Source organism: Falco peregrinus, chromosome 2 (genome assembly GCF_023634155.1).
Source record: "Falco peregrinus isolate bFalPer1 chromosome 2, bFalPer1.pri, whole genome shotgun sequence".
NCBI lineage: Eukaryota > Metazoa > Chordata > Aves > Falconiformes > Falconidae > Falco > Falco peregrinus.
Genome location: NC_073722.1, coordinates 14,498,347 through 14,510,839, shown reverse-complemented (window position 1 = coordinate 14,510,839; position 12,493 = coordinate 14,498,347). Strand labels below are relative to the sequence as shown.

General features: G+C 40.1%; 1 protein-coding gene across 5 annotated transcripts in view; it reads left to right on the top strand.

The window, feature by feature from the left end:
• SLC10A7 (solute carrier family 10 member 7) overlaps window positions 1-12,493 on the top strand; it is a 154,986-nt gene extending 142,493 nt beyond the window's left edge. For 4 of the 5 annotated variants that reach the window (XM_055795023.1, XM_055795019.1, XM_055795018.1 and 1 more), the window contains 2 exons: window positions 5,322-5,467; window positions 8,748-12,493. In XM_055795023.1, coding sequence (XP_055650998.1) covers window positions 5,322-5,467; window positions 8,748-8,792 — 191 coding nt within the window. In that variant the 3' untranslated portion in view covers window positions 8,793-12,493. Of the gene's footprint in view, window positions 1-5,321; window positions 5,468-8,747 lie in introns of those variants that run through there. The other variant, XR_008745640.1, reaches the window with a different exon arrangement.

Genomic DNA, 12,493 nt, shown 5'->3' with positions numbered 1-12,493 from the left:
GCCCTGCTATGGAATATGCTGCAATGTCAAACTCTGTTGGGTAATTTTAGACAAATGTGTCATGTGTGACATGGAAATATGGCATGCTGTACATTAGTGATTTCCCAAGTGTTTGGATCAGGTAGTAATGTGCTGAGAAAGTGCTCTTTATCTCTCCACACTGTGTACTTGTATAGCAGTGGGGAAAGGCTTTTGGTAGAAATTACTTTAGTCAGAAAAAGAATCCATTTACAATATGTGCCTTCTAACATCTTTGAGACAATGCATTGTATTAAAGAGGCATTTTTTGATTAATGTTTTATAAACATTTTTCAGCATGACAGCTTAAAGTCCCTGTAAAATTGTAAATGCGTGCATAGTGCTCACTTCCATAAAGTCAAATGCCATCTCATAAAGTCTAGTTGGATCCTGTCAGTGACAGTGACACAGAATCAGTACCTTGGAGCATTAAAATTAATTTGCTTCATTTATATTACTGCAGTGATAGCTAGATGAAAAGAGTCCTATATTTAAATTCTCTTAAAAATACCTTCAAATCTTTTAGGATTTTTTATTATTATTATTTTACAGTTAACTAAATGTAGTGAAGCACAGCATAATATTTTCATGGGCCTTTTACGAAGGTGACTACGAAGTGTGAAAGTAGCAAAGGGGAAAGGGGAGGATGTGGGAGGTTATGCTGGGTGCAGAGCTGGAGGAATGATAGGGAGCTTTCAGTCGTGCAGGCTACTAGAGAAACGGTGGCCTTTGACTGGGGCCGATAAACCACAGCCTTGGAGCCAAACTGGAATGCCCTGGAGCAATGGAGAGCAAACAGGGCTTCCCTATACCAGACCGGTGAGAGCAGCCCTCTCACTCCTCCTTGCCGTTGTTGAAGGTCACGGATAAACAGCTTTTGCCTTGCTGGCTTTTCCTCAGGTTTGCAAAGTTCTTGGGTGAAATGGGCAGAGTGGGGACACAAACAGGGAGAAAAATGAAATGTGCTCCATGTCACAGGCCTAACTCTTCTCTCTGTTGCAGTGGGACTGTGATTTTAGGGGAAGAACCCAAAATTTACACTGCTACAAGTGAGCAGAATGAAAGGTCTTGGGAAGCAAACCCAGGCAGGCTAGAAGCATGGGAGTGGAGAAGAGGAGGAAGAAAGAAAGGGAGAGAATACAAACAGAAAAAAGAAAAAGAGCCTCTGAATACCAGAGCCAAAGCGCAAGGAGGAAGATGGGAACACGGGGGAGCGCTGGTAGGAGAAACATAGCCAAACAAAGGAGAAGAGGGAAGTTCAGGGTAAAAAGCTGGGAACACCAATGATCCTGTTTGTAAGGGCCATCTGTGAGATGATCTCAGTGCTTCCTCTCTTCTGAGACACCACACTAGTCCTGCTCAGGTGAGGTGCTGTTTTCTCACCCAGCTGGGTATCACATTTTCTTTGGAGGTGGATGGGATACAACCCTGACTTGTATTTGGTCAGCTTTGATCCAGGAGTTGGACACACATTCGTGCAATAAATCCCATTTAAAGGATTTTGGCAACTCAACAGTTTGTTACACCCCTGCTTTGAGCAAAGCTGCACAAGTTGGCAAGAAACCACAGAGGAGCACTTTGCCATTCAGTTCTCATGGTAGATAGTGAGTGAGGATCTTTGGCAGAGGAGTTGAACCAAGCTGCTGGAAGCCTGTAACTGCATAAACCACAGCAACACAAATGGGTGTTTGTGGTATGAACCTTCAGATCATGACAGCAGTCTTAAAACTTGAAGACTGTCTATAAACTGATAATGTCAATGTTCCTCCTCCAGTGTCAATCAAGATGAAGACCCATAGAAGTCAGTCCAATTACCCTGAAATGCAGATAAGCCTGATTAATGGCTCTGTGAAAACGAAACGAAAAATCCTTACAGGCATTATTCTTCACACGTCTGAATGCAGCCTTAATGCTCCAGATGGCAAATAAGTACCCTAGTAATATTAAGGCATGGGAGGAGGGAGGAGCTGCTGTGTACTTTCAGGACACTTAAGACTAAGGTGGTGGTCTGGGTTTTAATATATGTGATTTGGTCCTGTGCAAAACTTTATTTATCTTAGACTTGGTGTAGCTGTCATACTCCATTAGCACTGGAAGCAATATGCTATAAAAGATGAGGAAAAGAGGAGTAGACAGCCCAAAATAAGGATAACCATATCGGTTTTGTTTAGCACCTTCATTCCTTGCTATCTATCTGAAAGATTTAAACTCATCTCACTCACACTTCCATAGGTTTGTTACAGCCACACCTGTTCACGTCACTACTGTAGCAGTCAGTGTCTGTGTTTCTGTTACAGCTTCTCTTAGTGCTGGGTCATGATCTCATCTTGAAAATGCATTATGGGCTCAGATTGAGCGTACAGCATCAGCCCAGGCGTCACAATGTCACTTTTCTTCCTTTGGCTGGGATTTGGTTTTCATTTTGGTCGTCCTGTCCCCCTGTGTGCCCCCTCCCAGTGTTTTTTATACATTATATATATTTAAAGAAAAAAGTACAGAGATTTTTTTTTTTAAGAGAGGGAAAAGTAACTGTTAAAATACATTTTTCCTAATTAGGAATTTGCATGAGTTTTATGCATTTGGAAAACGTTAGCAGTCATACTGATGCCTGCAGTTACAATGTATTGCTACAAAAAAGTTCTGACAACATTTTAAAAAATAAATAAATTTCTGTTTAGCTTTGTGGTAATATTTCTGATGCAAGCATTTGTGACTGTAGTTTCTGGGTCCCTTGTCATGAAGTATTTTCTGAGAGAGTTGCATACTGGCAAAGTTGGAATTACAAAAATCAGAAAGTGCATAAGAAGCCGACAGGGCTTTTTCTTTCCATTGAAATAATGCTTACCTGCAAAAATGATTATTATTTCTTCTTTTCACCAGTTAGGTTTTCCTGGTAAATAACAGGAACTTTAATTGCACATTAGTAGCTTACAGGAACCTATTGTTGTGACATGTATTTAAACAAGCTGTGAATTAAGAACCGCTTTCCACCCAGTGATCTAATTATATTGTCACACTAATTACAGTATTTTGTATTTGTATTTGACAACAATAGTTTTCTTTTCCTAGTTTACTGAAATAGCTTTCCTCTAGAGAATTTACCTTTTAGACTGGAATTTCTCATCTTTTCTTTCAGAAAATGTACAGTAATTTAAAGTGTGTCTCCGTCACTTTGGGTCCATTCTGTTCACATCTCTGCCATTAGTTTTCTGTGTGATCCCAGGCTAGTCATTTTAGTGTTCTCTGATTCTCTGTAGGAGTCCTGTTCAGCTTACTTAAGCGTTTTTGGATCTATGGGTGAAATTGCACTACCAAAACACCAGGTACTGTCTTACAAACATAAATACAGCATGTTCATAGCTTGGGACTCTAGTTTTCTGTGGTTAGAGAACAGGAAAGGACCCACAAGGGTCAATTCCAAACTTGGAAATGGGCAATAAAACCTTTTATCCGTTTACAAAAGCAGTATGATGGACATCTGAAGTAAATTACACTCCTTAATATCATGTGGATGTCCATTTAATTTCTATCCCAATACTAACTATCCCCAAGCCCCAGAAACTAGTGTTAATAATAAGCAGCCCTACTGTGTGATAAGTCCATGATGTTGTTTTGAAGGTAATTATAATATTGAAATTAAGCACTCAAGCCTTTATTTATTTGATTTAATCTTTCCCTGGAAATGTCCGCTAAGTAAAGGCTACTGGTATGGGGACAGCATTGTTAGTGGTGTAATGTGATGAAGCAAATGAAAATAATTACAAGAAACGGTGCTGTGGAAACATCATGAAGATTCCGGCAAGCCCAGACATGTGTCGGCAATAGTGGGGCACTAGTGGAATGGTAATATTCAAGAAATAAGCTGCTTCCTCACATAGGGAGAAGGCAGCTTTCATTAAGGGAAACCTGAAACGGTGTTGAGAATGGGAATTTGTCCGGGACACAGAGAAGCATTTATGTAAACGCGGCAACTTTGGCTGATCTGAAACATCTTCTGATGGGGGAACGGAGAGCACGTAGCACTACGCTCAGCTTTTTGTCATTGCTAAGAAAGGAGACAGACAGATGAGCTCTGTGAAAACCGTGTGTAGTCTGCTTCGCTGCAAGGTTGATGCTGGTGGAAGATTCATAGAATGACATTTAAGATGAGGGAAAAAATAAGGTATGTTCTCAGGGGGCTCCTGAGGGATCACAGCTGCTCTTGTTGGTGACTATGCAAATGTCTGGTCAAGTGAGACAGAGATGGTTGCAAGTTTTGCCCACACCTATGCTTTGTGGAGCACAGTAGCAAAGATTTAAGCAGGTAATTTTGAACAATGTGTTCAAAGTAAACATAATCAGTTTAATTACTGCAAAACTAGATCAAATTTAATTTTACATATCACATCGTCAAGTGGGAAAATTGTGCATGGAGGTATCTAATAGAATTAGCACTGCTGAGTGCAAATTCGAGCTCTTAGGAAAAATGGCCCATCTTTAGCTCTTAACAGTCACTTCTTTCAGCATCTGACAAATTCTGTACTCAGCTGCTCCCCAACTCTTCATAGATGTGACCACTTCATATTGCTCACTTGGTTCACGAAACCTTTTCTCTCATGCTGTAGCTCTTCTGAAACATACAGGTAGAGTAGAGCGTTTTGTTCTCTAACAAGTGAGCCTCATCTGTAGGGCACCTGAGTCTGCCTTGACTGCATGAATCGAAGCAGGGAAGGCTGTCATTTGGGTACTTACCAGCTGGCAGGGGCTATGCCAGGGAAACGCAACCCTCCTGCAGCGGTGAAGGGACTCAAGAAAGGTTGCAAGCAGGAGTCAGGCAGGTTGGATGGAGGGTGATCATGAAAACACAAACCAGAGCACAGGGAGAGAGAGGAAGAAGTAAATAAGCAGCACAGAGTGATGCTCAGCAACCCAACAGTCATGCGATAGCAGAACATATTTTATATCAAATCTTCAGCAGGAGTTTGACAGCTAATAGCATAATTATAAAAGATCTTTTATGGCATTCCCCTATTCCTTCCTTTCTGCCACAGAACCTTCTCTGCCGTTTATTTTTTTTTTTGTTCATGTTCTTGCTGATTTGTTTGGGTTGGCTTTTTTATACAAAACTTCTGAGTCCTCATTTTGTTTCTTTTGAGTTCATTTGGGTTGTTTTTTTTTGTTTGGGTTTGTTTGTTTGTTTGTTTGTTTGGGTTTTGTTTGGTTTTTTTGTGTGTGTGTGTGAAATGTCAGTGCCATATAAAATGCTTTGCTCTTATCTGGAGCTTAAAATCTGAGGTGAGTGTCTGCTGTTTTTCTGCCTACAGGGATTCCAATGCTGAAGATAGTATTTATGGGTTATGAGCACCTATCCTTAATTTCCGTCCCCTTACTCATCTATCATCCTGCTCAGATTCTTCTTGGCAGTCTATTGGTACCAACAATAAAATCTTGGATGGTTTCTAGGCAAAAGGTAAGAATCGCTGGTTTTGATTTATAATGGCTGGTGTGCTATGAGTTAAAAAAAAATACCTAAACACGTCTTAAACTCCTTAGGTTCCTTCTTGAGGATTCCATGGTAGGATTTTTCTGTTCCTTTTCTCCCTCTATGGCAGTGATAGCCACAGTAGTGTCAAATTAAAAATGCAGAACTTTATCCCCCTTGGTTCTGAAAAGGTTCAAATCTTGAAGTCAGACCTCTACAGTTAGTTCAGATTATGAATTCATTCAAATTACAAATTCAGATTATGCCCAATAAGAATGGCTCTGTCTTTAGCTAATAACCACAGCTTTGGATCTCCCTTTTGGAGAAGTAACAAAGATCTGTCCACTGGTGTGGGTGCTGGGGAAATTGTGTAAAATGAGGGCACTTCCTGAATTGAATGGAAGCAGGATGTAAAGTTTTTTAATTATTTTTTTCTACTTGGGTCACCCTGTACAACAGCAAGAAGTCTTAGAAGTCTGATGCATCACATTTCATGCCACAGTTATGGCATGGGATAGTTTGTTAGGATTATTGACTATAACTAGAGGTTTTTGCATCGACATCCCTGATTCAAATTATGCTTATTGCAATACAAATTGAAGCTACTGACATCTGACATCTACATGAAATAATTGCAGTGGTTTTGGTCAGGTTCTCAGAACAGTAGTAACCACCTCACAGAAAGCTAGTCCATGCAACTAATTTTAATGCTATCTTTAATTTTCTGAGATAATAAGGATCAAGAAGCTGATGCTTTGTCTTTGACAGCCATTTTAGATGAAGGTTGGGAAGCTGTGGGAAGCCCAGTGCCACCAGTACCTTGTATTCTCCACTTCTCAGTGGAGAAAATTTTTTTTTATAACTTTCGTATTTAGAATTTTCAGCAAAACCCAACAGACTTCCATTTTAGTAGCTTCACCAAAGTCACCTTGTTAACTTGAATGCTAAAATCCCCCACATTTGTGGTTTTTATGTGGCTCCACTTTTGCTTAACTGAATGGCACAAAGCAGGAAAATTGTCAGTGTTCAGGAACTGTGTCCACAAATCAGACCTTGCTAAGACGCATGTATTGTAGTATCTGAAAATGGAAATTGAGAATCATATGTCATTTCTCTTATCAGTCCAAGAGTCTTTTTTTTTTAGTGAGAAATTATCAGGAGACATTACAGCTTGTGTAAAGAAAATTCCATTGCTATTCCTGCAGAAAGATAGCCTAAAGTTGATACTACTGGTGAATGATCCCTGCAATGCTGGCTTCTCTTCATCATCTAACTGCTCTCTGCTGCCACAAGACCAGGAGTGGGGCTGGAGCTCATCCAGACCTCCCTGATCCTCAGGGGTGATAATGGCCTTTAGGGGCTGCTGTCAGTCACTGCAAGTTAACACTGCCTTTAAACAGGGCATCAGAAAAGTCAGCCAGTACTGGAGAGACTTACAGTTCACCAGCACTAGTTTCTTATTCATTAAGCATCAAATAAACCTCCTGTGCTAATCAGACTGTAATGCTGCTGTAGAGCCACTTTGGGGGATTGTTGTTCTGTTGCAGCAGTTTCTTCAGTTGGTCTTCTGTATTATTTACAAATGTTATTTTAATTACTCTTTGAAAAAAATCAGTGAGGTTGGGTCTGGTACAGTTGCAATAAGTATAATAGAAGTGAATGTTGTGACTGGATAATGGTCTCCTGCTTTGAAAATAAACATGTCATCATCACCCTTGATGTTTATTTTCTATAAACACCTTGGCTTCATTTTGGCATCTCTCTTGCAGGGGGAGACGGTTATCCAGTCACAGTACTCATCTGCAGTGACATTCTTACTTAATTATGATAGTACATGTGATCTGGTTGTATGAAATTGAATTTAAATATTTAGAGGTTCATCTACACTAAGGTATTTCTAGTTTGTAAATATGGCAGCAGAATCTGCCAGACTACAAAGTTAAAAAATTGTTTCCCCAAACAAAATGTGAAATGATGTCTCTCTCCAAAGTCTCTTGCTGAATAATAACCAAAAGACTAATCTCAAACGGCTAGATTTAACAATAGTTAAATGCTGGTGTTTCTGAAAGCTGGTGTTTCTGAGGGGAATATAGCCTATTTATTTTTAAAGGTTTGGATTTTTTTAAGGGTTTACATTTGTGCTAGAGCGTTTTTCAAGCAGTGCTTACAAGCTTTAAATGTACAATATTAAAGGTTAATATCTACAATAAGAAGACCCATCAGACATCTCTCAGACTGAAAATCGCTTGTTTAGCCAACCCTCCAGAAACGATAAGTCTCTTACTCGACAGGCAACTGCCAGTCTGCCTGGGCACTTCACCCAAAAGGCTAAGGGAAGCAGAGGTTCCAAATTTCAGGATTTTCCCTCTCACTCAGGCTGATTCGTCCCGCACAAGAAAGCACTGAGCTTTTTTGTTGCAGAGCACACCAGCAACAGGCATCCTCACAGTGACCACGCCATGTAACACGGGAGCAGCTGAAAACCTCAGACCTTTTAAGCCTGCTGCGTTTGCCTCCCAGGTTAGAGGGGCTGCTTCCAGCCAAGCCAGAAGCACGGTCGCCTGCCATTTGAGGTGAACTGTCACACACTGAATAAATAGCTCAGCTACCATAGCTGGCCCACCCTGCGGGGAACGCAGAGCTGGACCCTACCATCAGGTAAAGGCAAGTGGTTTCCCTCAGTTAAGAGTAGACTAGAGCTACAAAGACATCAAGTGTCCGCTGGCATAAGACCACCTCTGGGCTGATGGACTTTGGCTTCTTTTTACCTTTTCTCGGAAGGGTATAGACATCAGGGGTGCACGACATCCACCCCTGCAGCAGTGACTATACTCTGAGCAGCCTTCGAGCCATATGGAAGGAGGCCAGGGAACACAAAGGTGTTGGCAGAAATGTTCTTCACAGTCTTTCCCTACATGAGTCAGAAGCTCTCATATCTCTGCCACAAGTGGTTTGAGTGGGGTTCAAATAGTCGCTTTCTAAAAGACATCTGAGACCCACCTCCGCTTCCTTTACTGGCACTGTGGCCATATTCCTTGTGGTTCCGCTGTGAAGACTGTCTGTAGCTGGGGAGGTTGTGATGTGCTATCAGAGAGAAAAACATCATCACAGATCCCAGAGCGGCCTGTCAGCTGCATGCTGGCTCCTCACTCAGCCTCCCAGAAGTCACACAGCATTCTCTTGCCCCTTATAAATTAAAATCTTGTCTTGTTCTGTTGGTTGTCTTTGGAGAATATAAAAAAGTGACTGTTTTGTTTCCTTTTCACAGGCACTGAAGTTAACCAGGCAGCCCAAAGCACCTGTGAAGGTATAATTACGGAGATGGCCGTCACAGTGAATGTATATATGTACTATACTGTACACACAGACAATTGAGACAACTGGGTATTTGTGAATGTTGCTTCAGTGCATATTTTATTTTTATATATATATATATATTAAAAAGATACCTGTTAAGTGCCTTACAGATGCATTTTTGGCAAAAGCATTGTTTCCAGAAGCTACTTTGTTGGTTACTGCAAGAGGTTGTACAGTATTTTGGAGTCCTTTAGGTTTTATTTTTCTAACGGAGTGAATGGTCATGACTAACAGCTGTTTCTTCCATTGCCCCTGCTTTTGAAGCCAGGGTGCACCAGCTGTAAGACTCTGTTTTAAACTAGCCAAAATGACCAGAAGCTTATCCCACTGCTGGCTTACCCTGGGGAAGAGCTTTCTGAAGGTTTTTTTTCCAAGATTGACTTGAATTTTTGTGTGACTCTGTTACACTCCCTAGTCATATGACTGTGACATGCCTTTTTCTTCTGAGTTTGTGTATACTCAGCATGGGGCCATCCATTGGATAGAAGCTGAGAAGCATGAATTATTTGCATTTGTTGACACAGTTGTCTAGACATTCCTTCAAAGTTAATGGTTTCTCAAGAAAATTCTTTCAATTCCATTGTATGATATTGTGCCATTGTATATCTTAAATGCCTCATAAGCTTCTTCAAAGAAATGGTCTGGTGCTTGGGTTATGAGTGAAGTATTTGTGTTTGCAGCTAGGAGATCTTTTATAATTTACCCCTGAAGAACACAAATTCTTGTTTTTCTTTTTTCTTTTCCTTCCCCTGATGCAATGCATGGAGATCCGCAGTGACAGAATTTAGGATGCTAATATTCAGCAGAGCCTTTATTGTAGTAAGCCAAGCTATGTTTTCTATATTGTTGCATTGTTAATGAATAATAGCTTGTGAGGACAAGAAAGTTGACAATTTTTTTTTTTTTCCAATTAAAAGGATTCTTATAGCAACAGCAACGCTGTCTTAGCTGATTTGACAATCAGTCACAACTTTTTTAAAAATAAAATGTTACTCTTTTTAATAAACTTACATGAAAAAGAATACAAGATACTATTTCTAAGAGAAAGGAATACAAGCATATACTTAAACATAGTCAGCACTGCATCTTGTCCAGGAGACTAAGATGCCAGAAGTGTACTCTAGTCCAGACTCTGAAGTGTGCCCATCCACAAAAACTATGCTGGCAATTGTGCATTAAAACATTAAAAGGAATGAAAGAAACAAGTCAAAGTGGGATCAATATAAATGCAGAAGTTTCATGTGTGGCATGGTTAGCATTGCAGTTAATCGTGCAACTGAGTGCAAACACCTAGGAGCAGATCTTTAGCAGATGTAAATTATCATACCTCTGATAAGACTACAGCCATTTACACAAGCTAAAGATCTTTTGTATGACAGTAGGCATGTGAAATTCGTATCCTTTTGCCTTTGTGAAATAATCTGTGTTTGGTTTACCTAGTCTGTTATTCCTAGTCCATTACTCCTGTGAACAACAGGAAAGTAATCTGGTACCAATCATCAGTGCTTTACCTGATGGCCAGTCAGTGCAAGACTGCTCTGTTGTCACCCATGAGAAAAACAACTGGGAGCTGACAGCATCACTTTGTTCAGCATTGTCATCACCAATAAAATGACCATGTAACAAAGGTACACTGAGGTGGCAACATGCTGGATTCTTGTGTTCCCTGGCAGGGGATCAGGCTGTGCACACTGAGCAGGTGGCGGGGCTGAGGGACCCGTGTCCCCTAGGGTTGCACTCTGCTCTCACCAGCCAGTGATGCCAAAGGGCAGTGGGCAGCGAGCTCACGCTTTTGATGAGCACACCCGGAGGTAGCACAGTCACATCCACCAGCAGGCCAACCTGTCAGGTAATTGGAGAGAATAGCGTGCGTGTTCTTGGACCAAATTCAAGGTTCCCCTTCTTTAAGCCTGCTAGCCAGTAACTGGCTCCACATGAGGAAAAAAATCCTTTGGGCTTAAAAACCCTCCTTGCAACGGAGAGTTCAGACACAGGACGGTGTGGTTTTGTTTTGCTTCCATAAATCTGAACTTCCAGAGTACGTAAGGACTTAATCCCAACCCCCACTGAAACTGATGACTCTTTCTGTGGGTTTTGAGTGGCAAAGCAACAGGCCCAGAAAGAGTGCTTGCTTCTTTTAAGGATATAGGAAGACTTCAGGCATACAGTAACGTACTGTGGTTGTGTCAATGCTAAGTAGTCAGATCACTGCAAGTACCCTTACTGAGCTACCTCTGCGTACTGAACCTCCAACTTCAGTGCATCCAACAACTTGCTTAGATCCACTGAACACATCCTTTTTTCTTCATTGATTTTTTTTCTGTGTTACAGAATATTTCAAACTGGTTTACGATGGAGTTTTGTTAGAGCCTTTACAAAGTCCTTGTTAATTGTTTGGGGCAGCCTAAATGCTGTGTATGAGTGTTGGAGGTGTTAATCTAAAGGGAATATAAAGCAAAACTGAAATACATATTTTAAATCTGTACTTCATTATGCATATCAATTCTGTTATGTTTAAAGACTGTTAAGATGTTTGTTTTATGACTTGTTATTATGCCTACTTGTTATTATGTCTTTAATAAACAGAATGCTTTTGAGTTTAATTTTGTTAGTAGGAAAACAAGATAAAATTACTTAACCTGTAGGTCAACTTTTACCTCTGTTACCTGTGTTTTGTTCTTTTGTGGGTAAGCTTTTAAACCGTTTGCTTGTTCTTAAAAAAAAAAAACAATCTGTGAACTGTACTGAAATATTTTATGAACTAAATTTGGGGAAAGAAAATCCTCAGAATACTGCAAATTATCACTGACTGAAAATTAATTAATTGAACTCCACCAGTTTTTCAGTAGAGGGTTAGAACAGTTCTGAATCTTTTCAACTTCTTGGCTTTAAATCTGAGGGATATCGGCTACTGAACATAATCAGGCAAAACTGATGGTAAATGAGAACTTTGCCTATATTAAAACATAAGGATTTTCTTGATCATCAACACTTCTTACCTTCTGTGTATCTGTACTCCCATCTAATGATAGCAGAGGAAAAAATGCCTGAACAATAAAAGAGCACTTCAGAGGTCACAGGGAATCCTAGCACTTTGTGTTGAGTTACTCAAACATTTTATTTCCCTTTTTTGTGCACTAAATTGAGAAGCTTTTGATGACCTCAGTAATAGGTCCAAGATAAATCACTTTTTATGTAGTTAAAATCAAAACTGTGGTTGTGTTTTTTCTTATAAATCCTTTAGTTAATGCAAATAGGTTATATGACAGAAAAGGCAATCTCAGCAGATGCTGCACAGTTGTGCTTGTTCACAGAGCGAAAGGAGAGTGATCCAGCAGCTTGATTTTACAGAAGTAGTCCCCTACGTTATTCTGGCAGTCAGGGAGAGAGGAGCCATTAGTTTTATTTGTGTATGGTTTTCTGTGGAAATATCTTGACAGCAGGAGGTTAGAAGGCAAGATGAAATATTGTCTGTCTGCAACCACATTTATTTATTTGCAAGTGCATATGTGTATAAGAGATGAGCGGTTATATATGTAGAAATCATTAGAAAGGACCAAGTCCCTGGTATACATTTTTTTTGCAAGACTGCATATGGAGAAAGAGCTACTTTTTTGATGTTACTCTGACATTAAAAATGAAATTTCAGACATTGAA